The sequence below is a fragment of the Leucoraja erinacea genome, chromosome 1 (genome assembly GCF_028641065.1).
Source record: "Leucoraja erinacea ecotype New England chromosome 1, Leri_hhj_1, whole genome shotgun sequence".
Classification (NCBI taxonomy): domain Eukaryota; kingdom Metazoa; phylum Chordata; class Chondrichthyes; order Rajiformes; family Rajidae; genus Leucoraja; species Leucoraja erinaceus.
Genome location: NC_073377.1, coordinates 89,698,952 through 89,725,706, shown reverse-complemented (window position 1 = coordinate 89,725,706; position 26,755 = coordinate 89,698,952). Strand labels below are relative to the sequence as shown.

Genomic DNA, 26,755 nt, shown 5'->3' with positions numbered 1-26,755 from the left:
TTGGAGGGCTTTTATGTGAGGAGGGGGGTGAAGGGTAAACTTTAATTCTTAGTCCCCTACCTGGTCGGAGAGGCGGGAAGCGGTCAATGCCTTACCGGGTCGCCGTGCAGTAAGCTCCACAGCGCTGTGGCCGCCAACTCCCAGCTGGGGCTGCGGGCGTCCGGCCACGGGTGGCGCCGGTTGTAGCTCCGATCCCGGCAACTCTACCCCTGGCTGTGAGGCGCTCCAAATCCACCGCCGCCCACGGCCGGACGCCCGCAGCCCCAGCTCCGCGAATGTTGGGAGTCGGCGGCGTCGCAGCGCTGGGATACCAGCGGGGAGTGGGCAATGCCTTACCGGGTCGCCGTGCGGTATGCTCCGGAGCGCTGTGGCCGCCGATTCCCAACATTCGCGGAGCTGGGGTTGCGGGCGTCCGGCCGCGGGCGGCGCTGGATTTGGAGCGCCTCGCGGCCAGGGGTAGAGTTGCCGGGGTCGGAGCTCCAACCCGGCGCCGGCCGCTGCCTGGACGGAGCTCCCAGCTCCGTGATGTTGGGAGTCGCCGACCAGGTAGGGGACTAAGAATTAAAGTTTCCCCCTTCACCCCCCACCACCACATAAAATCCCTCCAAACTAACTGACTAACATTTATGCAATGATTTACAATGATTCCCCGGTCTCCGGGGAGGAGGCAGCCGCTCCAGACTTTTCAAGCCGCCCGCGCTACCTACCTAATCTACGCTAAAAATCTTCCATTCGGAAATTCGAAAATTTCCGAAATCCGACAAGTGTCTGGTCCCAAGGCTTTCGGATAAAAGGTTGTGCACCTGTACTGGCAAAGAGTAGTCCAAGCCCTTCAGATTTGCATTATGTTTAGAACTTTGGAAAATGCTTTTTTTGTAACATTAATTTCAACATAATCATTCGTTCCCTATAAATTGCATGTGGGTATGAATATGGTGCACAGGATATGGAGACATAACCAATACTGTTACTTTGAATAAGGCATGAAAGAGGATGAGAGGAGCAAACCAATATTTTTTTTTCTAAAGTAGATTAAAGTGCTTCAGCAAATTACCAAATATTTCAACAGATATCTACAGAGGCATTTTAGAAATTATCAGAACAGATTGCATCATGGCCTGGTATAGCAATTACAATGTACAGGAGTACAAGAGGCTGCAAAAAGTGGAGGACTCATCCCCATCTATCACAGGCACTATGCACCCTATCTTCGCATCTACATGAGGCACTGCCTCAAGGTGTCATCTATCATGATCTCCACTATATGCACCACACCCTCTTCTCACTGCTACCATCGGGCAGGAGGTGCAGAAACCAGAGGTCCCATATCACCGTTCAGGAACGACATTCCGACAATATCAGGTTTTTGAACAGACCTGAACAACCCAAATCCTAACTCTACAACAAAACACCTCTTGCACTACCAATGACCTATTTTCCAATTGTGTACATTTCACTGATGTCATTTTGCACAGCCTTTCTTTTCACAATCTTGTAGAATTCGTGTCATGTATAATTTGTGTGCTGTCTTAGTCTCTGCATCTGGGATGGTACTACAAGCTAGATTCCATTTGTACCTGTACCTTGGCACACTTGTGCTAATGACAATAAACTGAGAGGATAGCTTGACTGACTAATATCGGCACAAATAGGCAGACTAGATGCAAGGGATTGTGCAAGTAACTGAAAAAAGTAACTGGAACTTACAGATGGTAGCAAAGGAAGAAAGAAAAAAAATTGAAGTTAAAAATGTGATCCGATGCCAGCAAGATGGATGAAACACAACAAATAACTTGCCCAAACATCCAGTGAATTTAAACCATTATTAAACATTTTGCAACAGTGGTTCTTTTTCCACTAAATTTCCCTCGGAAGGCCTCTGGTGAGACCAAGTGCAGGGTACAGCATGCTGGAGAATAAAGTGATTTATTCCATAATTTGATACAGCTAAACCATCTTGGGCATCATTCACTCCTAAAAACAAGTGCATAGTGTTTTCATAAAGCAACAACATTCTCACTCAGAATTGCCATGACAACTGCATTAAGCTGCAGGATAGGTTCAAACAACCAAGATTAGCTGCGAGTGTCAAGCTATTTGTACCAGATATTCAGCTGCACAAAACTCCAGTCTCTTTTGAACTCAGCAATTAAATGCACTTATTTCAATACAAACGTTTTCTAATGCAAAAATAAATTCTTGCAAAATCTTGATGAAATTAAATGTACTCTTTCCTCTCCCCCCCCCTCCCCACCCCCCAATATATTCAAACATCAAAGGGCTTTGGAGGAAAAAAAATGCCCCTTAAAATTGTAATGCCGAGCACATCTTATCGAAGAGCAATCTTCTTTTCAAAGAGCAAGCCTTAATATTAAGCTTGCATAATTACAGCGCACTGTCCTACTCATGCTGCCAAATTAAAGCACATTCCTCTGGGATGAACAAGGCTATAGTGAAAACCAGGTTAAAGAAAATGACCAAAAACTGATAGGATTCTCAAATAAAAGCAACATTTTCACAAAAGTATAAACTGCAATGTGAAAAATGCAAGGAATCCCCTTAGTTTACTAAACCTATGTATATTATTCAACCATCTTTTGCTCATCTATAATAAGTAATTAGATCAAGACAAAATTTGGTTGTCAATCTAATTTTACTTATGTGACCATAATTAGACGATAAACTCCTTTCTTCAATTCCCATGCCAGCTGACATGATTCATGATTCACTTTCCTTCAAAAACTGTTTTCATCCATATTCAAAACCCTCCCAGTATCTTCATGTTTTCTCCAACTATTGTGCTTTCTCCTAATGACAGCGCCCTGCAAGTTGTGTGAACGAGTCATATTTCTCTAGTCCTTTCCCATTAATCTGTAGTTTCAATGGAACTTCAAAGAACCATGCTGTACTGTCTCCTTCAAATCATTGTTCTGCGAGACTATTTGTGCAATAGCAGTCCTTACCAGCCATATGCAGTAGGGGTTTCCTTTTTGTTTCTGCAGCTAATCCTTGGACTCAACCAGCCCAACCCCGCCCCCCCCCCCCTTTCTATCCACATTTCTCCATACTATTAAAACAACACACATACAGCCCTACAGTTTTCATTCATTCATTCATTCATTCAGTTGCTCTTCATTTTACTCACTCATTGAAGTGGCTACATTTTCCAGGTCAATAATTAAAACATTAAAGGAAAAGATTCTTTGTAACCAAGCCATCCATGTTAATTCTCGCAAAACATTTCCTCGATGATTCTTGCTTCTCAACAACCAGAACAAAGCTGAATGTCAGCTGGCATCAAACTGAACTTCAAATCCCTAAAGTTACCAATCAAGAGATGGTTACATTCTACAATATTGTTCATTTTTGCCCCTGAACTCTTATTATTAACCCAATTATTTTTGTCAATTATAGTTCAGGTGGTGCATCTTTCTGAAACTGACCCGTCTCCACGTAGCTGGAGGACATTCTAAAGCTACTTATCAATGACATAGGTAGATGGGATGGGACTAGTTCAGGGTGCTAGTTGCTGTTTAAAGAGCAGGACCTCAAAAGTAGTGATCTCAGGATTGTTTCATACAGACAGAATAATTTGATCAATGTTGGCCTGAAGTAATGGCCTAGTAGGATCACCTTTAAGCATGATAAGATCATGACAGCACCCACAGTACAAGCCCTCACACTTATTATGTTGCATCATTGTCTATACAAGGGACTACAAAAATATGCATCACCCATGCCACAAGTGTTGTCTGGCCACTTCAATCTCCAGAGTTGGCCCCAAAATACCAGCAGGAACATTGCTGCAAAAACAAAATTAAAGCTCTCAAGGGTCCAGACTCCCATGGCCTTATCCTACGGACCCAAGGGATTGAACTCAAGACACAAAATAAATGACACCAGCTGGAAGCAGCATTTCTAGGCCTTCATAACTACAACTGGACTTTTCACAGGTACCCTGAACTCCATCGCATATGCTCAACCTAAAAGTCAGTGTCAGTTACAAGGAAACTTAATAGTACCAGGGACTCTGGAGCAGGTGGCATCACTACTGAAATCACCAAGCTTGATTTGCAACCCACAATCTCATTACTCACATCTGGGAAAGATTAACATAGAAACATAGAAACTAGGTGCAGGAGTAGGCCATTCGGCCCTTCGAGCCTGCACCGCCATTCAATATGATCATGGCTGATCATCCAACTCAGTATCCCGTACCTGCCTTCTCTCCATACCCCCTGATCCCCCTAGCCACAAGGGCCACATCTAACTCCCTCTTAAATATAGCCAATGAACTGGCCTCAACTACCCTCTGTGGCAGAGAGTTCCAGAGATTCACCACTCTCTGTGTGAAAAAAGTTCTTCTCATCTCGGTTTTAAAGGATTTCCCCCTTGTCCTTAAGCTGTGACCCCTTGTCCTGGACTTCCCCAACATCGGGAACAATCTTCCTGCATCTAGCCTGTCCAACCCCTTAAGAATTTTGTAAGAACATGCACCTGGGACTTGAAAGATGCTACAATCACGACCATCTTCAAGAAAACTTCACACCAGTCTGTGCAAATTCCATCCATCTGGAGACAACAGATATGAATGCCCCACACGACAACTTTAAAAAAGAGCATCACCACTTATTATACATTAACTACTTTGCCTCACTAAAGTCTCAGACTTTAAAATCTGCAATTACTGTGGAACACACTCAGATTTAGTTATCCCTTTCACTTTGCTCCTTGACAATATGCAAGTCATGATATTAACCAGCAGGTCTGGAAAAGAAACATCCTCAGAACCAGTCAGCCAATACTGCTTCATTACCCTGATTGTTTTCAAATCTTCCTCCCCAGTGTGAGTGAATTCAGTATTCAGAAAAACACAAGGAATCATGGGATTTGTCAAAGGTCACTGGCTATAAAGAAAAAGCAAACGAAGCACTGGCTGCATAAACTGTATGCAAATTCTTATCTTTATTCATGATTTACGTGTAAAAATATATTTAATCTGAGGAACGAGGTGCCAGGTAGCGGGAGAATGGGTGTAACAGCGACAGAGAGGACAGATGTAAGTGGAAGACAGGAGAGCACGCACAGACCCACGCCTCAACCACAGGCCGGGTCGAGCCCGTCCCCGGCGCTCGGTGAGGCGCCTGCACCAGCCCTGCCCCGCTCCTACTCCCAAGGAACCCATTCCTTTTCTCCGGGGATGCTGCCAGACTGGACGGAGAAAAGGAATGGGTGACGTTTCGGGTCGAGACCCTTCTCCGGAGATGTTGCCTGGCCCACCGCGGCGCCTCGTGTGCGTCCTCCCCGTGGCCGGCGCTTGGCCCCCGCCGCCACCAAACCTCTGTCTAAGTCACAACACCCTCCCCCAGCAGGGCCTTTGATGCCGGAAAACTACAAGCAGATCTAGTGGAACTGATTGCCTATCCCAGCTCGGACCAACTCACTGTTTGTAATGACATGCCCTCCATCGAGGGGGCAAACCAACGGCCACTAGACAAGGAGAGGTACGGCGGCAGCCGGTCCTTTGGGGGGGGGGGGGGGGGGGGGGGGGGGGGGGGAGCAGCGCCCAGCCCAATACCTGTGGCCGCCTCCGGACGGAACATCTGGGGGAAGGGGCGCCCAGCAACGGCTCGGCGGCGCCAGACACCCTCGCCCGACCATGGACCCCGACCCCACGGAGCAGCACGAAGCATAAAGCAATCACTGAAATGAAGGTCTGATAACCAAAGATCACACACAGCAGATCCGCACCCTCCAATGTTTATCGCCAGTGACAATGACTTGGGAATACCCGACTCGCTTATTGCACCACACCAACAAACATCCCTTGGAGTGGAACCAAGTGGAAGCTGTTCAACCACCAACTACACTCAAGATTCACAATCTGCAGAAAATAAAAAACAGTTTTGTGCACACTCCGAGGGCACACAACAAGATGCAATCAACTCACTCAAACAAAGCATGCAAGGTGAATGACCTTTCACCCAACATCCACAAGACCAAAGACTGCTTTCAATCGGTTTCCTGCTGCAGGAGACTACCCTTCAGCTTGTGGTGAACCTCATTACAAGTGCTAGGGGAGACAGACATCCTACAATTGCTGTGAAACGATCATATTGCAATTAATCTAATTTGCAATTTGATGTACATAGATTTGCTGTCACATTTTATTACACAAATTTGAAGAGATTCTCATAACATTAAATCAGTTATTCCATCATTGTACTTTATTTTTATTGCACTACACTCTAGCCACCATTTTACTGTTACATTCTTCAGTACATTTGTTGTATCTATCATCACCATGTTTACTCTGAGCTTTATGTGAACAAGGAATTTTATTACATCCTAGTGCACATAACAATAAACCGAATCATTGCTTGACATCTTTCTTCACATCTTGCTGCAATGCAAAATCCCAATCCATTAAAATACCAGTTTCAGACAGTTCAGAGACAACATGGCATCTTTGTTGCCCATCTATCATAGGACCATCGCTGCAAAAGAATTACATGCAGATCTAGTGATGATTGGGAATCCAATCATGGAGCCTATAAGACACTCAGACAGCTTCATGGAGCCTATAAGACACTCAGACAGCACCCATTTTCTACTGCATGGGATCTTTCCTTAATGACCTTATTTTCAGCTGTGAAGGCACAATGTTTCTCCTTGAAGTAGCTACTTCCAATTGTGCATGGGTTGCGTTTTCCAACTGGTGAATATTCACGTTTTCTTGAGACCACCACAGAATTGCCAACTTTGGGTATTGATAGGTACAAGGTATTTGGGAGATGAGAACTTGCCATCCACATACATCGGCCTGCCCAACAGCGATGGTGTATGAGAAGCAGCTGGTTGTATTAGCTTCAGACAAGAAACGCCTTGATGTGGAAATCTTCCCCATTAAACTCTCTCTTGAAAACATCCATCTCATCTGAGAGACCTGGGTATATTCATTTCTACACGAGCCACCAAACAACTTGAAGATATAAATACCATGGCTGCAGAACAAGTTTTATAGGACTCTGTATCTAACTCGTGATCTTGTTTGTACTGGCTTTAGTATGTCAATGGGCTTCAGAAGTCCTGGACTTGTATCTGGTCAAAATAAATTCCAAGGATCCCGATCATAACAACTATCCAATGCACAAAGCTGGCCACAGCATCCGCATACAGTGTAGGAGGCACACTCATCTAATAACACAGCAAGGTTAGGAACGGCTTTGTTTACACACAAATAGTCACTCTACCATGGGACCCAAGTATGCCCTGTAAGAGCAAAACTTGAACCCAGTACAAGAGGGCGGCATGGTGGTGCAGCAGTAGAGTTGCTGCCTTACAGCACCAGAGTCCCGGGTTCAATCCTGATCACGGGTGCTTGTCTGTGTGTTGTTCGTATGTTCTCCCCGTGACGAGCGTGGGTTTTCTCCAGTTTCCTCCCACACTCCAAAGTACAGGTTTGTCAATTAACATAGAAAATAGGTGCAGGACTAGGCCATTCGGCCCTTCGAGCCTGCACCGCCATTCAATATGATCATGGCTGATCATCCAACTCTGTATCCTGTACCTGCCTTCTCTCCATACCCCCTGATCCCTTTAGCCACAAGGGTCACATCTAACTCCCTCTTAAATATAGCCAATGAACTGGCCTCAACTACATTCTGTGGCAGAGAATTCCAGAGATTCACCACTCTTGTGTGAAAAATGTTTTCCTTGGTATTTCCTTGGCTTGGTATAATTGCAAATTATGTGTAGCAGCTTTCAATTGCAAGTGTGTGTAGGATAATGTTAATGTTTGGGGATTGCTGGTCAGCACGGTGGGCCGAAGGGCCTGTTTCCATACTATTTCTAAATAAACTAAAATCACACTCATGCAAATCCACAGTTGCTTTACATTGGAGAGCAAATTTGAGCTTGCAGATGTCTAGGCACAAAATGTTTTTCATAAAATGTTATGAACAATACTGCACACAATGAAAATATCCTTAGTTGTCTAATGCATTGGTAGTTACAATAAAACCAGATTTCCAAGAATTATGATATATGTAGTGACATTGGGTTAAGCAGAGGAAGGGAGAGTGATAAGGATTTTTACTCAGAGCTTTGTCAAAGAGGGAAGGAAAGAAGGAGAAAGCAAACAACCAATTTCAAAGACTCCAACACTACAATTATGAAATTCAAGGGCATGTTAGGTTGTAACTGGTTCTTCTGGCAGGCAAGAATAGTTCTATCTGCATGAATCAATTGTTTGAACATAAATTGTGGTGAACAAGCCAAATTTAGTGATCCTCGAGTCTAATTTGAGTATTCTGCCAGTTGCAGCTTTCAACTGTCAACACCTCTGTGCAAAGGACCAGAACATTAAGATCACTCATTAGCAAGGTTGGGGAACTTCAATTACCCAAATAGCTCATACTAAATTTTCCAGTACATAGTTAAAGCAATTCCAAGTCTAAACTAATATCTCAAATTGAAGACAGGAATAAAAGAATGTTGTGTTGCGATACAAATCCAACTAACTCCCTATGCCAACTCACATCAGTGTTCTCTTTCCAAGCAAAGGGATGCAAATTAAATGTGGGTCTGATATGCCTGCATCGACAGTTCGAAACACTCACTAGCACTCAAATGCAATGCCACAGAACAGGCTCTTTTTTAGCAACGAAGGAATCAAAGTCTAGTTTTAAGTGCATCTACAGTAAAAGGGATTATAAAAAGGCCAACCGTCATAAGCTTAAGAGCTAGTCAGCCAGGAGCCCAACTGGTAGTGTACAAACACTGCTATCAAACACCCACTTACTAAAAGCAGGCCGACTTATCAACATTACTTCCATTAATGATTAGGCTTGTTAATTCACCCGTGCTCACGCTGCCATCGATTTGAAGAAAACATTTGATATGCACGATTTCATCACTGAGCAATTTCTGCATTCTCTTCAGAAGAAATTCATTCATAGAACTGATGCAGACGCAGTCTGCTCAAAACTTGGTTACAGGCACAACTCTGTTTTTTTTTTAAATCACATTTATTGCATCGTAGTTACAAATTATTTATTCAGAAGCATTTGTTATGCTCGTTAGAGTTTTTCCAAAATGGTTGCAACTTAATTACACCAAATTTTAAACCAGGAATAAAACCCCACTCATGCAGAGCTACTTGCTGGAGGATTTTCAATAAAGTGATTGATCACCTTTGAAAACTATACAATCTTCCAATTACTTTTAGAGAGCTGGAGAAGAATTTCATATTTTGGGTAGTGCAGGACTTGGGGAAACCACCAAGCAGACAGCTTTTCCTTTTAGGCTAAAAGTTGTGACATTTAGGCTGAAACAGCAAATGTAACAAGTCCATAATGATGGAACTGTTATATCATTAAATGAGCCAGTCAGCCTCTCAGTCTATACTGGATCCTCACAGCCTATCCCATCCCACGTTTTTTTTACCAATACCACATACTTTCACTAAAGTGCACATCCATTTCATTTGTCAAAGAACCATATTCGTTTCCACCAGTCTTACAGGCAGTGATTTCCAAATCTTAACTGGTCTGGATAAAGAATTTTCCTTCACCACTCCTTTACTCTAGAATTTTAAATGCATACCCACTCATTGAACGTGGCCGATAAGAGGAGCTTCCTTCTAGATTTGATTTCTGTCATACACACACACACACACAAAGGTACAATGAAATACCTTGTTCACATAACTCATAAACTGCATGCAATATTGATGGGTACAACAGATGAATGCAAAAGATTACAATGCAATCTGAAGTAGTGCAAAAAAGTAAAATAACCAAACAGAGGTCCAGTTGGCAGATCTAAAAGCAATGCTGCTGCCTGTGATGCCTGCAGCAGCCCCCCGTTCCAATCAGAGGAAAACTCTGCTCTCCAAATCCCCGAGCTGCGCCCCCTCATCGGGACACCGACCCCCAGGCCCACAGCAAGCACGGAGATCCCAGATCAGCAACTCCAGCCCAGCCCCGCTCCAACTCCAGAGGAACACGCTCCCCGTATGGACAGAAGCTGATGGTGTGCAAGGGCCGTCGTGTTTTTGGGGTCGCGCAGCTCGGGCTGTGGGCGAACTGCCACTTGTCGCCGTAGCGGCCCATCGGGGAGCGGATTCATCTGGAGTTGGAGGGGGAGTGGGGTATTGTGCTGTTTGATGGCCCCCTGCTATCCCAGGGACAGGGAGACAGGACGTTCACCGAGGGCGGCCCGCAGAGGTGACAGCGGAACCTCCGGTCGGTCCTCGAAAAAAGGGGAACTAAATCCCCTTCATAAAAGAGAAGTGGAGGGTATATTGCCCGGGAGGGTATATCGCCTACCTGGAAGAAACCGGACATTTTTTCCAGGATGTCGTCTGCACACCAAAGCTCACCAGTTTATGTTTAAAGTTTTACTTAACGTTTTATCTCGTCTTTATTATTTATTCGGGGGGATTCAAGAATCCCCGAGCTAGGCCGCTACCAGTATGTTTAAAGTTGTACTTAACGTTTATCTCGTCTTTGATTAACTCTTTAACTCAGGGAGTCTAGCGTGGGAAGCATCAGATTGTCGCTCCCTTCAGTTTCCCAGCGACAGTCACCTGCCACGGGAGAGAGATCATGCACTGTTGTAGGTCTCCTTTGCAAGTCGGTGTTTCTGTCTTTCTTCATTGTTGGCCCCATCTGTCGCCACCCCCATCTACCCCTCTGCTTTGTGTGTGATTGCAAATGTCCTCACCTCTGCGAGTCACCATTCAACTACAGCCCCGCTTTTTGCTGCATCAGCCCTTATCGGGGAGCGGGTTCCTGTTGGTCCCTTCTTATCCTTACAAAGGGCCACATTCTATAGCCTTTAATAGCAATTTTCAGGGATTAAATCAAAATAAATCGCAGCCACTCCGTTCAAGCATTATTTTGGAACATATTATTGCATTGACATCATTTTCTATGAATATACATTAATCTTACACTACATTACTCGTGTTGGACTCATTCTTTGTCAACATGCATAATTTCACACCTTTCTGCACCCGCCATTGTCAGAGTGAGGCTCAGCACAAATTGGAGGAACAGCATCTCATATTTCACTTGGGTAGTTTACACCCCAGCGGTATGAACATTGACCTCCAATTGGAGGTAGTCCTTGCTTTCTCCCTCCATCCCCTCCCCAGCTATTCCCCCAAGCCTACTGTCACAGCACACACTCTTCCTTTTTATTTTTCACCCCTCTCAGCTCACTATCTTCAACCCAGCTCTCACTGAAGTTTATCTGACACGCAGTGCACACCTTTCCTTCTTTCACAATTTCCAGTCATCTAAATAAGTCTGACTTTGGTTCCCATAGCTTAGCCCTTGTGGAAAGAGACCCGTCCTGCAGCCAAAACACATGCTATTTAAACCACTCAAACTCTCATCTTTGCCAGTCTTTTTGCTACTTTACAAGCTGGTCTTCCTACAATTTAGAATCTATGTTAATCATACAGTACCGCACATGCTAGGGCCCCAGTCATCATCCTCCTGTGCTGCAAGGGATATAGACCCAGCCGACTCCACCTCTCCCAACAGCTCAGACCCACTAGCCCTGGCAATATGCCTGTAAACCTTCTCTGTAACCTTCCCAGCTTTGACAATATATTTCCTGTAACATGGTGCCCAGTACTGAACACAATACTCTAAATGCAGCCTCACCAACATCTTATACAACTGCAACATGACTTCCCAACTTTTATACTCAATACTCTGACTGATGAAGGCCAATGTGCCAAACACCTTTTTGACCACCCTATCTACCCATGACTCCACCTTCAAGGAACCATGCACCTGCACTACGAGATCCCTCTGCTCTACAACACTCCCCAGAGCCCTACTATTCACTGTGTAGGTCTGGCCCATGTTAAACTTCACAAAATGCAACACCTCACATTCCTATTAAATTCCTTCAACCATTCCTCAGCCCACCTGGCCAATCGATCAAGATACTGCTGCAATTTTTCACAATCATCTTCACTTTCTGTAAAACCATCCACTTTTGTACCTGCAAACTTGCTAATCTGGCTACGTATGTTCTCATCCAAATCATTGATATAGATGAATATGATTGATATAAACAGTACCGGGCCCAGCATCGAACCCAGAGGCACACCACTAGTCAGAAGCCTCCAGTCCGAGAATCAACCTTCCACCATCACCCTCTGATCCCTTCTATGGAGCCAATTTTCTATCCATTTATCTATCTCTCCTTGGATCCCATGTGCGCTAACCAAGAGCAGCATATCATGTGGAACCTTGTTGAATGCTTTGCTATATACAACATCTACAGTTCTGCTCTCAAACCTTTTTGGTCAATTACTTCAAAAAACTCAGATTTGTGAGACAGGACCTCCCACATACAAACCCATTCTGACTATCCCTGATCAGCCCTTGCCTGTCTAAATGTCCGTATGCCTCAGAATACTTCCTAGTAACTTTCCAACTACAGATGTTAAGCTCGCTGGCCTATAGTTCCTAGCATTTTCCCTTCAGCCCTTCTTGAATAAAGGCACAACATGTGCCACCCTCCAGTCTTCCGGCATCTCACCTGTATTTAAAGAAGACTTGTAGATTTCATCCCAGTCTCCCGCAATTTCCTTTCTGATTTTCCACAATGTCCTCGGATATATATGGTCAGACTCTGGAGATTTGTCTATCTTCAGCACCTCTATGCAGTAACACTGACTGCTCTCAAGATACTTCCATTGACTGCCCCAAGTTCCTCCGTCCTCCTGTCTTTATCCTCAGTAAATACAGTCATCACTTCTTACACATTGGTCCCTAAAATAGTCCCCAATTAACCAAACCTGCACATCTTTGGGATGTGGGAGGAAATGGGAGCACCCTGGAAATCCACGCAGTCACATGGAGAACATGCAAACTCCACACAGGCTGACACTGCAGTCAGCATCTAACCCGGGTCTCTGGCAGTGCGAGTGAGCAGCTCTATCAGTTGCATCACGGTGCTACCCAAATCCAGCACGGTTTCACCCTTCCTCAGACTGCAACAACCCAAAACTTCACCTAACCATGTTCCCCATAAATGCTGCCTGACCTGCTGAGTGACTCAAGCACATAGTGTCCTTTTATGTAGCAATGTTACAAAATTTTGAGATTTAAAAAATCAAGTCTGCAATTTATCCCATCAGATAAAGCATAAAAAGAAGTTTAATTTGACACCTAATTCACTTTCATATCTTCAGTATTAAAAAAGTTATGGCCATTTTCATACTCTGAAATTAGCATCTTGTTCCCTATTGATTTTCTAGGGACATAACAAAAAAGCTGTGATCATGGGCAGTCAAAAGCCCATAACTTCCTTAAAAATTAAGAGAACTGAATGAAATGTTCAGTTATCATAGATTGAAGCATTCTGAAACAAATATAAAATAATCTTACTTGGATGACCTGAAATTAAAGCATATAATTAGCTAGTTACCCAATTGTAGCTAATTCCAAACTTCAATTACTAGATCTAAACATCCATCCATTTCTTAATAAATGATTAACATTTTTAAATAGCCTAAGTGTCCAAATAATATTCACAAATAATTCACAATAAAACATGATTTTTAAATCTCATTTACATTAATTTATAGGTCAAATGGAAAGAATTTAGTGTTCAATTGCCGTAAATTAATGTCCATTTAAATCAGCTTTCTAGTGGGATCCCATGAACGCGCTGGTTTAGAACGTTCACATTGCGGCAATAATTCACTCTGGATGTCAACTGGCCCCAAACCAGTACTCGCAAAACCCGTAAAAATAAACAGCCTACCTTCAGTTTCCCCTGTATGAGATTATGCGGGTTTAGAAAACTACTATAACAATAAATAAGCCCTTAAAACTAATAATAGCTAGCGACGGAATCTCTCCAGCGATTTATGTTCGTTAATATTAAGTAAGCTGAACATCCTCGATTTGAACAGCCTAGGGAAAATTGCGTTTTAAACCCGCCCCCCTCCAAACGGCACCATATTCGCGCACACGGGCTAGGACAGATTTTCAGCGACGTTCAGGTACGTTTTGCAACATACCTATTTTATGTATTATCTGCAGTACTTTATTAAGTCACTTTAATGTATTTTAAATATCTAAGAATGTTGGAAAAATAATAAACCAAGTCCATGTATGGCAGATTAACAACATTATTGTACTCTGGATGTCAACTGGCCATCAGTACCTCACTTTATGAGCAAAACTGAATGAATAAGTTTTAGCCAAGTATGTTCACATACAAGGAATTTGCCTTGGTGCTCCGCTCGCAAGTGACATGACAGTGTGACAATTAAGAATGACAAAGCATTAATAACACAACATTGATTAAACAAGCAAATTAAAAAATACCAGAGCAAAAGGAGGCTACAGATTTTTGGTTATTGATTAGAGCTACAACTGGTGGAAAAAAGCTGCTTTTATGTCTGGCTGTGGCAGTTTTGATAGTCCGGAGTCGCCTTCCAGAGGGAAGTGATTCAAAGAGTTTGTGGCCAGGGTGAGAGGGGTCAGGGCTGATATTACCCACTCGCTTCATGGCCTTTCCAGTGTACAGTTCGTCAATGGAGGGAAGGTTGCAGCCAATAACCTTCTCAGCTGATCGGATGATTCGCTGCAGCCTCCGGGTGTCGTGCTTGGTGGCTGAGCCAAACCAGACCATGATGGAGGTGGACAAACTCTATGATGGCAGTATAGAATTGGACCATCATTGCCTGTGGCAGACTGTTTCCTCAGCTGCCACAGGAAGTTCATCCTCTGTTGTGCCTTTTTGACTGTGGAGTCGATGGTGGCCCCCCATTTAAGGTCCTTGGAGATGATGGCTCCCAGGAACTTAAAAGACTGCACAGATGTGACTGAGACATTGTTGATGGCGAGTGGGCGAGGGAGCTCTCTTAAAGTCTACAATCAATTCCACTGTCTTAAGAGCAATGAGACCAGGTTGTTGCGATGGCACCAAGAGGACATCTGTGTTACTTCCTGTCTGTAGGCAGATTCCTCCCAATCCTGGATCAGTCCAATCAGGATTGTGTGGTCTGCAAACTTGAGAAGCTTGACAGAGGAGACAGTGGAGGTTGGTGTAGAGAGAGTAGAAGAGGGGAGAGTACACAGCCTTGTGTTGCTCCTATGCCGAGGGTCTGCGGGTTCGAGATGTGCTTTCCCAGCTTCACATGCTGCTTCCTGTCTGTCAGGAAGCTGGTGATCCACCAACAGAGGGGTTCAGGCACAGTCAACTTGGAAAGTTTGGAGTGTAGTAGCTCTGGCGCAATGGTGTTGAATGCAGAGCTAAAATCAACAAACAGGATCCTCACAAATGTCTCCTGGCGGTCTAGGTGCTGGAGGACGAAGTGCAGGCCCAGATTGACTGCACTATCCACAGATTTATTGGCCCAGTATACAAACTGCTGAGGGTCCAGCAGGGGGTTAGTGATATTTTTCACCTTGGCCAGCACAAGTCTTTCAAGTGTCTTCATGACTAGAGGTCAGTGCAACAGGCTTGTAGTCATTAAGACCAGTAATCCATGTATTTTTGGGGACAGGGACAATATTGGAGACTTTCAAGTAGGCAGGGACAGTACAGGTTCGCAGGGACTGGTTGAAAATGTCTGTGTAGACCGCTGCCAGTTGTTCGGCACAGAGCTTGAGAGTAGTGGGGGGGGGAAAAATAAGAGACATTTATTGTCACATGCACTAATTAGTACAGTGACATTTGTGGTCACCATACAGCCATACAAATAAAAAAAGAGCACAGAACACGATAGTCTTTAACATAGACATCCCACACAGCAGAATCAAGTTTCCCCAAAGTTCAGTCATCCTCCTATGTTGTCCTCTGTTGTTCACCCGTGGTCGGGGGGCTCCCGAACCCCTCGCTATCGCCTCTACGAGCTGCCCGATGTTCAGGCCCACTCGCCCGAATGATGGAACTCCGACGTCGGGACATTGTCAGCAGCTTGGACTTCCGAATCAGCCCCTTCTTACCAGAGACCGCGGCTCCCAAAGTTCACAGGCCAAGCTGGGCGGAGATTCACACTAGCGGCCCTCGGCAAAGGGATCCCAGGACTCCACAATGTTGGTCAGCACCGCCCGCGCTAGAAGCTCTGCAAACCACAGCTCCGCGATGGTGAAGCAGCAAGCCCAATACTCCGGCAGGAAAGGCCGCGCCAATCGAGTTCGTAAAACAATAAAACATGATTTTTAAATCTCATTTACATTAATTTATAGGCCAAATGGAAAGAATTTAGTGTTCAATTGCTGTAAATTAATGTCCATTTAAATCAGCTTTCTAGTGGGATCCTGTGAACGCACTGGTTTAGAACGTTCACATTGCGGTAGATTTGTGCCCTCAAATGCCCAGAAAAATACTGCGGGATACAAGGGGCCCCAAATTAGCTACTCGCAACATTAAACTTTGTATAAATGGATCTTAAGAAGCCCTTTTTAACGTAAAAATAAACAGCCTACCTTCCGTTTTCCCCTGTATGAGATCCGGCCCGTTGTCGGCGGTCGCGGGTTTAGAGGTTAATTTTTAACCTACTATAACAAGTAAATAAAGCCCTTAAAACTAATAATAGCTCAAGCGACGGAATCTTCCAGCGATTTTTCGTTAATAATTAACTAGGCTGAACATCCTCGATTTGAACAGCCTAGGGAAAATCGCGTTTTAAACCCGCCCCCCTCTAAACGGCGCCAAAATCACGCACACGGGCTGGGACAGATTTTCAGCGACCTTCAGGTACGTTTTGCAACATACCTATTTTATGTATTATCTGCAGTACTTTATTAAGTCACTTTAATGTATTTTAAATATCTAAGAATGTTGGAAAAATAATAAACCAAGTCCATGTATGGCAGATTAACAACATTATTGTACTCTGGATGTCAACTGGCCATCAGTACCCCACTTTATGAGCAAAACTGAATGAATAAGTTTATTAGCCAAGTATGTTCACATACAAGGAATTTGCCTTGGTGCTCCGCTCGCAAGTGACATGACAGTGTGACAATTAAGAATGACACACAGCATTAATAACACAACATTATTGTTTAAACAAGCAAATTAAAAAATATCAGAGCAAAAGGAGGCTACAGATTTTTGGTTATGGATTAGAGCTACAACTGGTGGAAAAAAGCTGTTTTTATGTCTGGCTGTGGCAGTTTTGACAGACTCGGAGAATAGTCACATCCTCGCCAGGGTGTCAGAGAAACGGTTTCCCCCTTACCCTACCACCATCCACCACATAGAAATACTAAAAAAAAATCCTCCAAAACGTACTTTTAAACAAACTATAAATAAAGGATAGAAAAACAGATAGACTGTAGGCAGAGGCTGCCATCATGCAGTGCCCCTAGTGGCCACATTGTCTGGTCCTAGAGATTTACAGCTTCTGTCTTCGGAACAGCCTCTCCACCTCCTCAAATTCTATTGTTGGTGATGGAGAAGTGGCCAGATTGATGTTGGGCAGCACGGAGGGGATGGGTAGTGGACGAGGCCCCAGTCTTTTGCAGTCAGGCTGCAAGTGGACAGACTGCACCCCCTCCACACACATCTAGATCTCCTACCATCAGGAAAGAGATACCGTAGCATCAAAGCCCGGACAACCAGACTGCTAAACAGCTTCCTTCCACAGGCTGTGAGGCTGCTAAACAGTCACTCCACCCGATTCTGCTGCTTTGCACTGACAATTTAATAACTGGCACCGAGTAATAACTCTGGCACTGGCTCTGGCCACTTAAATCAGATGCCCTGGACATTTTATGACTGTTTTTACTTGTATTTTAATGTTGCTGTTTTTACCTGCACTTTTTTAAACTATTCGTACCGTTTTATCAGGAACTGGATTGTTTTTTTATTGTTTTTATTTTATGCGTGAAATGTTTAAGTTTTATGTGCGATGCTCCGGTATTCCCTGGGAAACGTCTTCTCATTTTGCACTGTACAACTGTTGCTTTGCAAGATGACAATAAAGGATGATGATGATGATGAAGTGACTGTAGACAGATCAACAGTTTGGACAAACGGGCAATAAATAGAATTTACTGCATAAATATATTGGCGTTGCATTTCAGTTGAGAACTCGGGGCAATGTAAACCAGGACAAAAGATCTGGGACCAGATAAGTACATAAATTATCAAGTATCAGGGCAGCTTGGAAGTGTTTCAAAAAGCATACAGCCCCTGGACTTTGTAAACAATCAGAGTACAGAACAAGGGCATTTAATGTATCTTTCAAAACTGCCTTGTGTTCAGGTCTGGGCAACATAAACTGGGGAACAATGTGAACAATTCCAAGGACACAAGAAGATTTACTGCATTTAATCTAGATGGGGCAATTTAGATATGCACTGCCGGATTTACTCTTGTGTGGCATTATTTGCCTATATATGATTTAGTACATGTTTGGAGTTGGGTCAGTGATATGCAAAAACAGAATAAAAGTTTGAATGCTGGCAATCAACAGTAGGAAATATTTGTATTGAAAGTGATGATAACCTGGAATGCACTGAACGATAATCATGGCAGATTTGGCAGCAACCTTTAGAAAATAAATTAGATCAACATTTGAAAGACAAAGGCTATTTAGAACAGGGTAGGCCAGGCCTACCGACATGGAGCACATGCCCAGTCAGATGGGATACTGCAACATCAAAATTCATACAGCTGCCACCAATCTTTGATAATAAACCCAAAATTTGTAAGACTACCAGTTCAACACCAGATTGATTTTTTTTCAGAAGACTTGCTGAAAAATGTCATATCATAAACAAGAACATTTAATTAGATCGAAATGACTGCTGCACCACTTTAGCCCTTAAAGTAGGCTTCTTTCTAGACATCAGTGCCCTTTGCTGGCTTGCTCTTCCTGCAGCTCTGCTATGTTATTTATTCTGTCAAAATACCTTCCTAAATTTCTGTACAATTTAAAAGGAAAAAACGACCCATCTGCTCAACCAAGTTTGCAATGTCCAAAGTACAGTTGCAACATAAGCTTGGTATCCGCTTCTGAAGTGCATGCACATAGTACCAATCCACATGAGGAAGTTACAATAAGTAAGCACTTCTTGTCATCATTAGTGAAATGTTCAGGGCAGGTAATAATGCAGGCTTCTGCCACAGCTTGACATTCTAGCCTTTGCAGTGGGGGTAATAGTAATAGTCTTGCTTCACTTTTGTATATGCACAGCTCTGCTTAATCTACTGGAACATTGGACTCAGCTGCGAGATGCAGGCAATAAAGCTCAAGATTTGCTGTGCACATCATGCTAACCAATGAATCCCAGATTATCAGCTTACTGAAGCTAACACCTGGTCTCCACAGCAACGGACAGAAAACGCTATAAATAAGCTGCTCTCAGCAACCTGCAGCAAACAAAATACTAATTCTTCTCCATCTGGTCACAGCTGAGCTCACAACCTAACAGGTGTCAAAGTACTCTTGAGAATGAAGCAACCATATATGGTACAACTTCAGCAATCACACTTGTTGAGTGGGGGAATCCTATAGTAGATTTTAAATAAGTGGGCAAGAGATTTGACTACACCAACTATAGCTTATCACATTAATATTTAAAAACAAATCAAAAACACAAATTGAAAGCTTTGCTCGTGAAATGGTAAAACCAGACTGAAAAACCAATGTATCCACAATGTCACCGTAACACAAGGCCACGCTGATCTATGGCCTAGACTATGATTGGTCTAATCAAGTTGGTGATAGAAAATAAAATGCTATAATTAAGAGCGTTAGGAAAAAATATGTAATATTCAAACATCAAGCATTTGATACAAATAAATACTGTATCTGCAAGAACCTACATGTGGCTAAAATACGTTTGGAATTGATCAGGTAGAGAAGGCAGGAGACAGAGCTTTCACGGTTTCACCTTTTCTGCTAAAAATGTGTTCAAAATATTTCAACTGCTAAGTTGGTTGGGATGCACAAGGATAGTTAGAGGCTATCAAATTGATGAATCCTGTAATCTTTAAATGTTCGTGTGAATGGATGTAAAAATGGTTTCCATGGCCCTTTATGGCAATCTTCTCCCATTTAAAAGGAACCCAGTTACGCAAGTTTAATAACGGACTGCTCAAGGATAGCTAGAGTATCACCCTGGCTTTCAAAAGTGTTTTCTGTTCTTTTCAGATGCACTATCTAATTCATGGCTTACCACTCATCTGAAGAACAAACGTATGAAGCCATCATCCCACATGTCCCATTCCTAAAGGTCACAAGGCACAGTGAGAATTACACCATATTTCTGACTACATACAACTGTTTTGCAATTGTTTCCTTCTGTTGTCCTATGAAAGTTTCCCAATCTTCTGGCTTCTGGCTATTCTTTGCTGTGTTATACATCTTTTCTTTTAGTTTTATTCTATCCCTAACTTCTCTTGTCAGCCACGGTTGCCTCTTACTCCCCTTTAAATCTTTCTTCCTTTTTGGAATGAAATGATCCTGCGTCTTCCAGATTATGCCCAGAAATTCCTGCAATTGCTGTTCCACCGTCATTCCTGCTAGTATCCCTTTCCTGTCTACCTTGGCCAGCTCCTCCATCATGCCTTCATAGTCCTTCGTTCAACTGCATCACTGACACTTCTGATTGAACCTTCTCCTTCTCAAATTGCAGATTAAAACTAATCATATTATGATGACCACCTCCAAGTGGTTCCTTTACCTCGAATTCTCTTATCAAACCTGGTTCAATCAATCAATGTTTTATTCTTCACATTGCACATAAGTGCAAGTGAAATGAATTTGCCAGCAGCGGTACAATGAAAAAGAACACACAAAAACACAATAAAAATTTAACACAAACATCCACCACAGCATTCATCACTGTGGTGGAAGGCACAAAATTTGGCCAGTCCTCCTCCATTATCCCCCGTGGTCGGGACCTCAACCTTCCGCAGCCGTCGCTGCGGGCGTTCAGATGTGCAGACAAGGTAAAAAGTCCAGGTAAGTCCTGAAACGGTGCCTCCCCACCGGAGACCGTGGCTTCAAGTTGGTGTAGGCCGCAGGCTGGCAGTCGGAGATTTAAAGTTTGCGCTGCAGCCAGAAGCACCACAGACTGCAGGGCTGGCAGTCGAAGCTCCCCTCCAGGGATCCCCGGCGAAGGACCCCGCTCCTGATGGCAAGTCCACGCCGCGTCCGTGGTAGAAGTAGGCCGCGGGCCGGCATTTGGAGCTTCTTCTTCCCCCGGGTCCCCCACGAGGGATCCCAGGCTGCGGACGCCGCACCAGCTGGAGCTCTGCAGACCGCGGCTTTAGGCTGCCGCGGGCCAGCGAATGGAGTGCCCTCCCTCCGGCGAGCCCCAGCAAGGGCTCGCCCGCTCCACGCCCGCCGCTGAAGCCCCAGGCATGTCCCCGGGAAAGGCCGCACCGATCCTTGCTGTTAGGCCACGGGGGAGGCGACATGGAAAAAAATCGCCTCTCCGTGGAGGAGGTGACAGAAGTGATTTCCCCCTTACCGCCCCCAAACAAGACAAACAAAGAAACATCAAAACCATACATTAAAACATACTAAAAAAAAAAGTAGAAAAAAACAGACACGTTGCTGACAGGGCTGCCGGCTTGCAGCACCCCCACCAACTGGAGATGTATTCATTGGACAACACTAAATCCAGAATTGCCTTTTCTCTGGTCGGCTTCATTACAAGCTGCTCTAAGAATCCATCTCGGAGGCATTCTACAAACTCTCTTTCTTGGGGTCCTGAACCAACAAGATTTTCCCAGTCTACCTGCATATTGAAATCCCCCATCGCCACAGTGGCATTACCTTTGTTGCATGCCAGTTTTAACTCCTGCTGCAACTTACACTCTACATCCGGGCTACTATTTGGGGGTCTGTAGATAACACCAATTAGTGTCTTCTTGCCTTTGCAATTCCTCAACTCAACAGAACAGAAGTTGTGGATAGTTGAAATAATTCAATTAGAGGTTTTTTCTTTCAGGTTGAAACTCTGCATAGGGTCTGACAGGAACGATTGACATTACTTAACACCACAAGGGGGATATGCAACAGCGGCTGGTTTAGGTTTATTATTGTCACATGCACGGAGGTACAGTGAAAACCTTTGCTTAACATGCTGTCCAAATAGATATACTACACATAAATACAATCAAGTCAAACTCAGATATGATAGGTAGTCCAAAAGGGGAAGACAGAGCACAGAACATAGTTCTCAGCATTGTAGTGCCTCAGTTCCATAGACAAATAGATTGGGTAAAATATTGCATTTACCCCGAGTAGGGGAATCAAGAGAATCTAGGTGAAAGATTTATAGGAACCACAGATGCAACTTTTCACAAAAGTTGGTAAGTATATGGAACGAGCTGCCAGAGGTAGTTGAAGCAGGTACAATCACAATGTTTAAAATACATTTGTACACGTATATTGTTATGATAGGTTTAGAAGGATATGGACCAAAAGCAAGCAGGTGGGTCTAGTGCAGATGCAGCATATTAGTCAGCATGTTATTTTAGTAGATGACTAAAACTCTTGCTTCTGCAAATGATCCATAAATCCAGGGATCAGGTGAGGTATGGCCAGTTGAATCACCTGATCTAATTAGTAAATCCTATAAGCTCTTCCACCATATGTTGTTTTAGTTGTAATGAACATCTTAGCTGGAATCTTCAGACTGACAAATGACAAAGTAGAGCCTTCCTCCGAGTAATAAGCTGTTGGTCCACTTTAATGTGAGCACCATTGTAATATCAAAACTTGTGTAAAATGTTACTTTAATGTAATCCATTTAATTGAAAGACTAGTACTAGTTACAAAGAAATGCAGTGAAGGCACATGGATAGTACTAAATGCTTGTCATTGTGTTAGTTATGAATGCAGATTAATGCATTTATAAAATGTTACATGCCTAACAAGCATCTATTTATGGGAACCAAGGGAAAACCAGAATTTTATTCTTCTGGCGGCTTATTACGTTAGTTTATCTACTGTTTCATCCAAATGAAAAATCGGTGGGGAACATTGCAGATGCTGTACTTTAAACAAAAGTAAATCGCTGGCAACACCCAGCGAGTCAGGCAGTGCCTTTGGAATGAGTAGTTTGAGCTTGAAGGTTTCAATTCAGGGTTTTCATTTATTGTTTCAGTCACTTGAAGTAAAATGTAGAATGGTCTGAAGCAAATGATAAAATTACTCCCTCCCCTTTTCTGTCCTCTACTGTAGCCATTTGCTATGGAAGCCAAACATTGATTATCTTGTATTCCCCTTGGGTTGCTTATAACTCAGTCGGAAATATTTCAGGTAACGCATTCTCCCTGGTGTTCCTCACTTGCACGCACTCACCTGTCCACGTGGATTGCTTCTCTCCTTGTTCATTTTTGCCATCCTCTCCAAACAATAATGAACATTATCAATTAAACATGAAGTACATGAAGAAAACAGAATCAGATTTGCGATATAATTAATATATAACTTGGGTATTGCAGCTATTTTTGTTAAAACTGCTTACTTCCAAAGTTCTGAAAGAAGAACAGAAACAACGGGTGCCTTTCCAGTACGAGAATATTCAGGCAAATAACAATTTGTAGTGAAAATACCACACCTGCATTAAAAATATGTAACAAGTCTGCAAAAATAAATGTTTTGAATATACACAAATAACTAGAGAGCCAGATATAGACAAATCAATTCAGAAGTTTTTTTCCAAAACAAAGCCCAACCTGAAGGAATGAAACAATCACTGTACTGATGAAAGCAGTAATTATAGAATGTTCAAGCAACTTAGACGATATAGATTTCGGCACAATGTGTTAATTTGATAATCATACTTGCCTTGAGGAAAAGGATTTGGTTGTACGACATGCAGAAATGTACGTGCCAGCTGGAACAGGATTCCTTCAAGTCCTGGATCGTAATATACCTGAGTCACATAGTTGCTAGCAGGTACAGACCCAAACTCCAATGCTTTATTTTCAGCTGTGTAGCCCCATGGCTGACCATCAGTTCCAGCGCTACTACAAAGCATCAATAAAAGTATTGTTACCATGATGAGCATGATTGCAAACTCTCAATTCAGAGAAGAAAATCTCAGGCGTTCTATTTTTCCAAATTTAGAGAGAAAGAACAATCTTGAAGTAAGGCAGAGCAGTTCAATGTAACCAGGAGACTGGGGAGCCACTTCAGTCTCTCTGCCTCCGTGTCAGCATCATTTCAAGCCGTTCACACATCAATATTCAAGAAAAAAAGCAAAGCGATCGCTCAATTCTTCATCGAGTCTTCATTAAGCACTCCAATTCCAAACAAATTACAACTCAAGCCTTCTTCAGAAACTGATTTAGTGCACCATCTCTGGCATAGCAGAAAATGACAGCAGGAAAGGTGGTTAAAGATCCTGCCGTCTGAGCTCCATGAACTAATGCTCAGTTGGAAGCTGCATCTGTTTAGCAACGGGTAGGTTAATCCGTCCACTGGTGAGCATTAACTAGCACAAGCACAGAGAAAATGCCTTTATAGATCCTCATCTGTAACAGAAAATACAGCAACTTAGAATTTATTTCTGTAACCATTTTTAGATTAAGTAAAGAAAAAAATGTTTTTAAAAAAACTTAAAAATCAGCAGTAAACCATAACATTACAATTCTAGAATGTTCCATTTACATTCAGCAAATTAAAATGTCACCCCAAAATATAATAAACTTTTAAAGCAAAGTGGGATTCTTGTAGGTAATTTTATTGTAAATTATGTAACATTTCAAATATTTATAGGGTTAAATGGGCACAAATGATCTGGATAAACCAGATGGGATTCATCTTTGAGGTGAAGGGTGATGCAGTTGAGTCAGTTGAACTGGGGCCGGACTTGGACAGCAAATGGTAGGGCCCTGGAGAGTACTGTAGAGCCAGTAAACCTAGGGATATGGATACACAGTTGACTGGAAAAAGGCGACACAGGTCAACAGCATGGTGAAGGTAGCGTTTGACAATACTTGCCTTCATGGTAAGGGTACCAAGTACAAGAGTTAGGACTTTTTGTACAGCTGTACAAGATATTAATGAGTACATTAAGAGTATTGTGTGCACTTCTGGTCACCCTACTATAGGAAGGATGTCATAAAACTGGAATGGATACAGACTCAGGGGGTTAAGTTATAAAGAGGCTGGATTAGCTGGGACATTTTCTCCTTGGAGAACAGAGGCCAAGAGCTAACCCTGTACAAAATCACGAGAGGCATAGATAAGGTGTTTAGCAAGTTACTTTTTTATAGGGCAGAGGGGTCCAGAATAAAATGGTGAAGATTTACACTGGTGAAGATTTACAGTGAGAAGGGAAAAAAAAATGAAGGCGACCCAAAGGGCAGTTTCTTTACTAGAGAGGGTGGTGCATAAATGAAACAAGCTGCCAGAGAAAACTGGGAGAGTACAACGATGTTTAAAAGACATTTAGGCAGATACATGGATAGGAAAGATTTAGAGGAATACAAGCCAAACTCATGAAAATGGGACTACCACAGTTGTAAAACCTGGTTGGTATGGACAGGCTGGGCCAAAAGATGTAGTTGTGCACTAAATAACTATTGCACCTTAAAATATTATACATGCGACTTGAAGGAAAGAAAATTCCTATCATGAATGATTTCACTACGATAATGTATCTCAGAAAAGGAAATTTGCTTACTTGCAAGTTGTTCTTGTTTCTCCAATTTCCTAAAATAGATAAAAGATCACGTATGAACAATGTGGCAGTTTAGTGAAAGATCACAGTTTTAATGAACAAATACAAGTACTTATGTTCCAATCCAACATCAACTTCCTACAGATTGTAAAAGGAAAACTGCATCGGGCACATGGCTCTATTATTTAGCTGCACTGTCAATGAAGCCACTTGGACGGCCATTTATAAAAATAAACATCAGATGCATTCCCAATAGGTTCTTTTCAACATTTGCACAAAAAGTCTTCAAGTTATTGTTCAAGCCTGCATAAACACAGATTTTCTTTTAAAGTTTTAAAATGAATTAGAGTTAAATTAAAACAATTTTAAAATTAAAGTCAAAAAGCTACCCCATGGGGGAAAAAATACCTTGCAATTACAAGCAGTCAAAGGCCTCCTCACTCAAAGCCAATGCAACTACACCATTTTCAGCAGGTATTTGCAAAGTATAATGGACGTACTATATGCAGTACCACATGGAAGTCAGATCAAGTTATAATGGCGTGCAGTGCATGACTTACCCACATAGCTAACAGCAGAGAAACCAAATTCTCGATTTCTGTTCATAGATAAGTATTAAAAAAGCAATGACAATACCTTGAAGCACGGCTAAAATTTAGATAGTAAATCATAAAGTATCATAATTGCACAACACATGGTGCTCGTCTAGAGCCTAAGTGATGTCACACTGATCCCAACATGCACAGAGGATCTTAAGTTAAGGGCCTGTCCCATTTAGACAACTTCTTAGGCGCGTGCAGGAGATTCTGCGCTCGCCTCATGATCGCCACATGATCGCTGGTGGTCTCTGTTGAGTCTCCTTCATGGTCGAGAGGAGTTCCAGCATTCAGGGAACTAGTCGCGGCCTCAGTATGGTCGCAGCAAATTTTTCAACATGTTCATTCACAAAGCAATCTCAATGCTCGCATTTATTTCAAGAGTGCTTGTATACAAAAACAGGGATGTAATGCTGAGGCTCCAAGGCGCTGGTAAGGCTTCATTTGGAATATTGAGAGCAATTTTGGGCACCATATCTGAGGATGTGCGGGCTCTGGAGAGGGCCCAGG

The 26,755-nt window shown here is 43.0% G+C and overlaps 1 protein-coding gene across 6 annotated transcripts in view; it reads right to left on the bottom strand.

Annotated features, from left to right (window-relative positions):
- prom1a (prominin 1a) overlaps nt 1-26,755 on the bottom strand; it is a 142,443-nt gene that overhangs the window by 100,640 nt on the left and 15,048 nt on the right. For all 6 annotated transcript variants that reach the window (XM_055638723.1, XM_055638747.1, XM_055638740.1 and 3 more), the window contains exons 2-3: nt 25,653-25,681; nt 23,810-24,498 (exon numbers count right to left, since the gene is read on the bottom strand). In XM_055638723.1, the coding sequence (XP_055494698.1) occupies nt 23,810-24,032 (223 nt within the window). In that variant the 5' untranslated portion in view covers nt 24,033-24,498; nt 25,653-25,681. The remainder of the gene's footprint in view (nt 1-23,809; nt 24,499-25,652; nt 25,682-26,755) is intronic.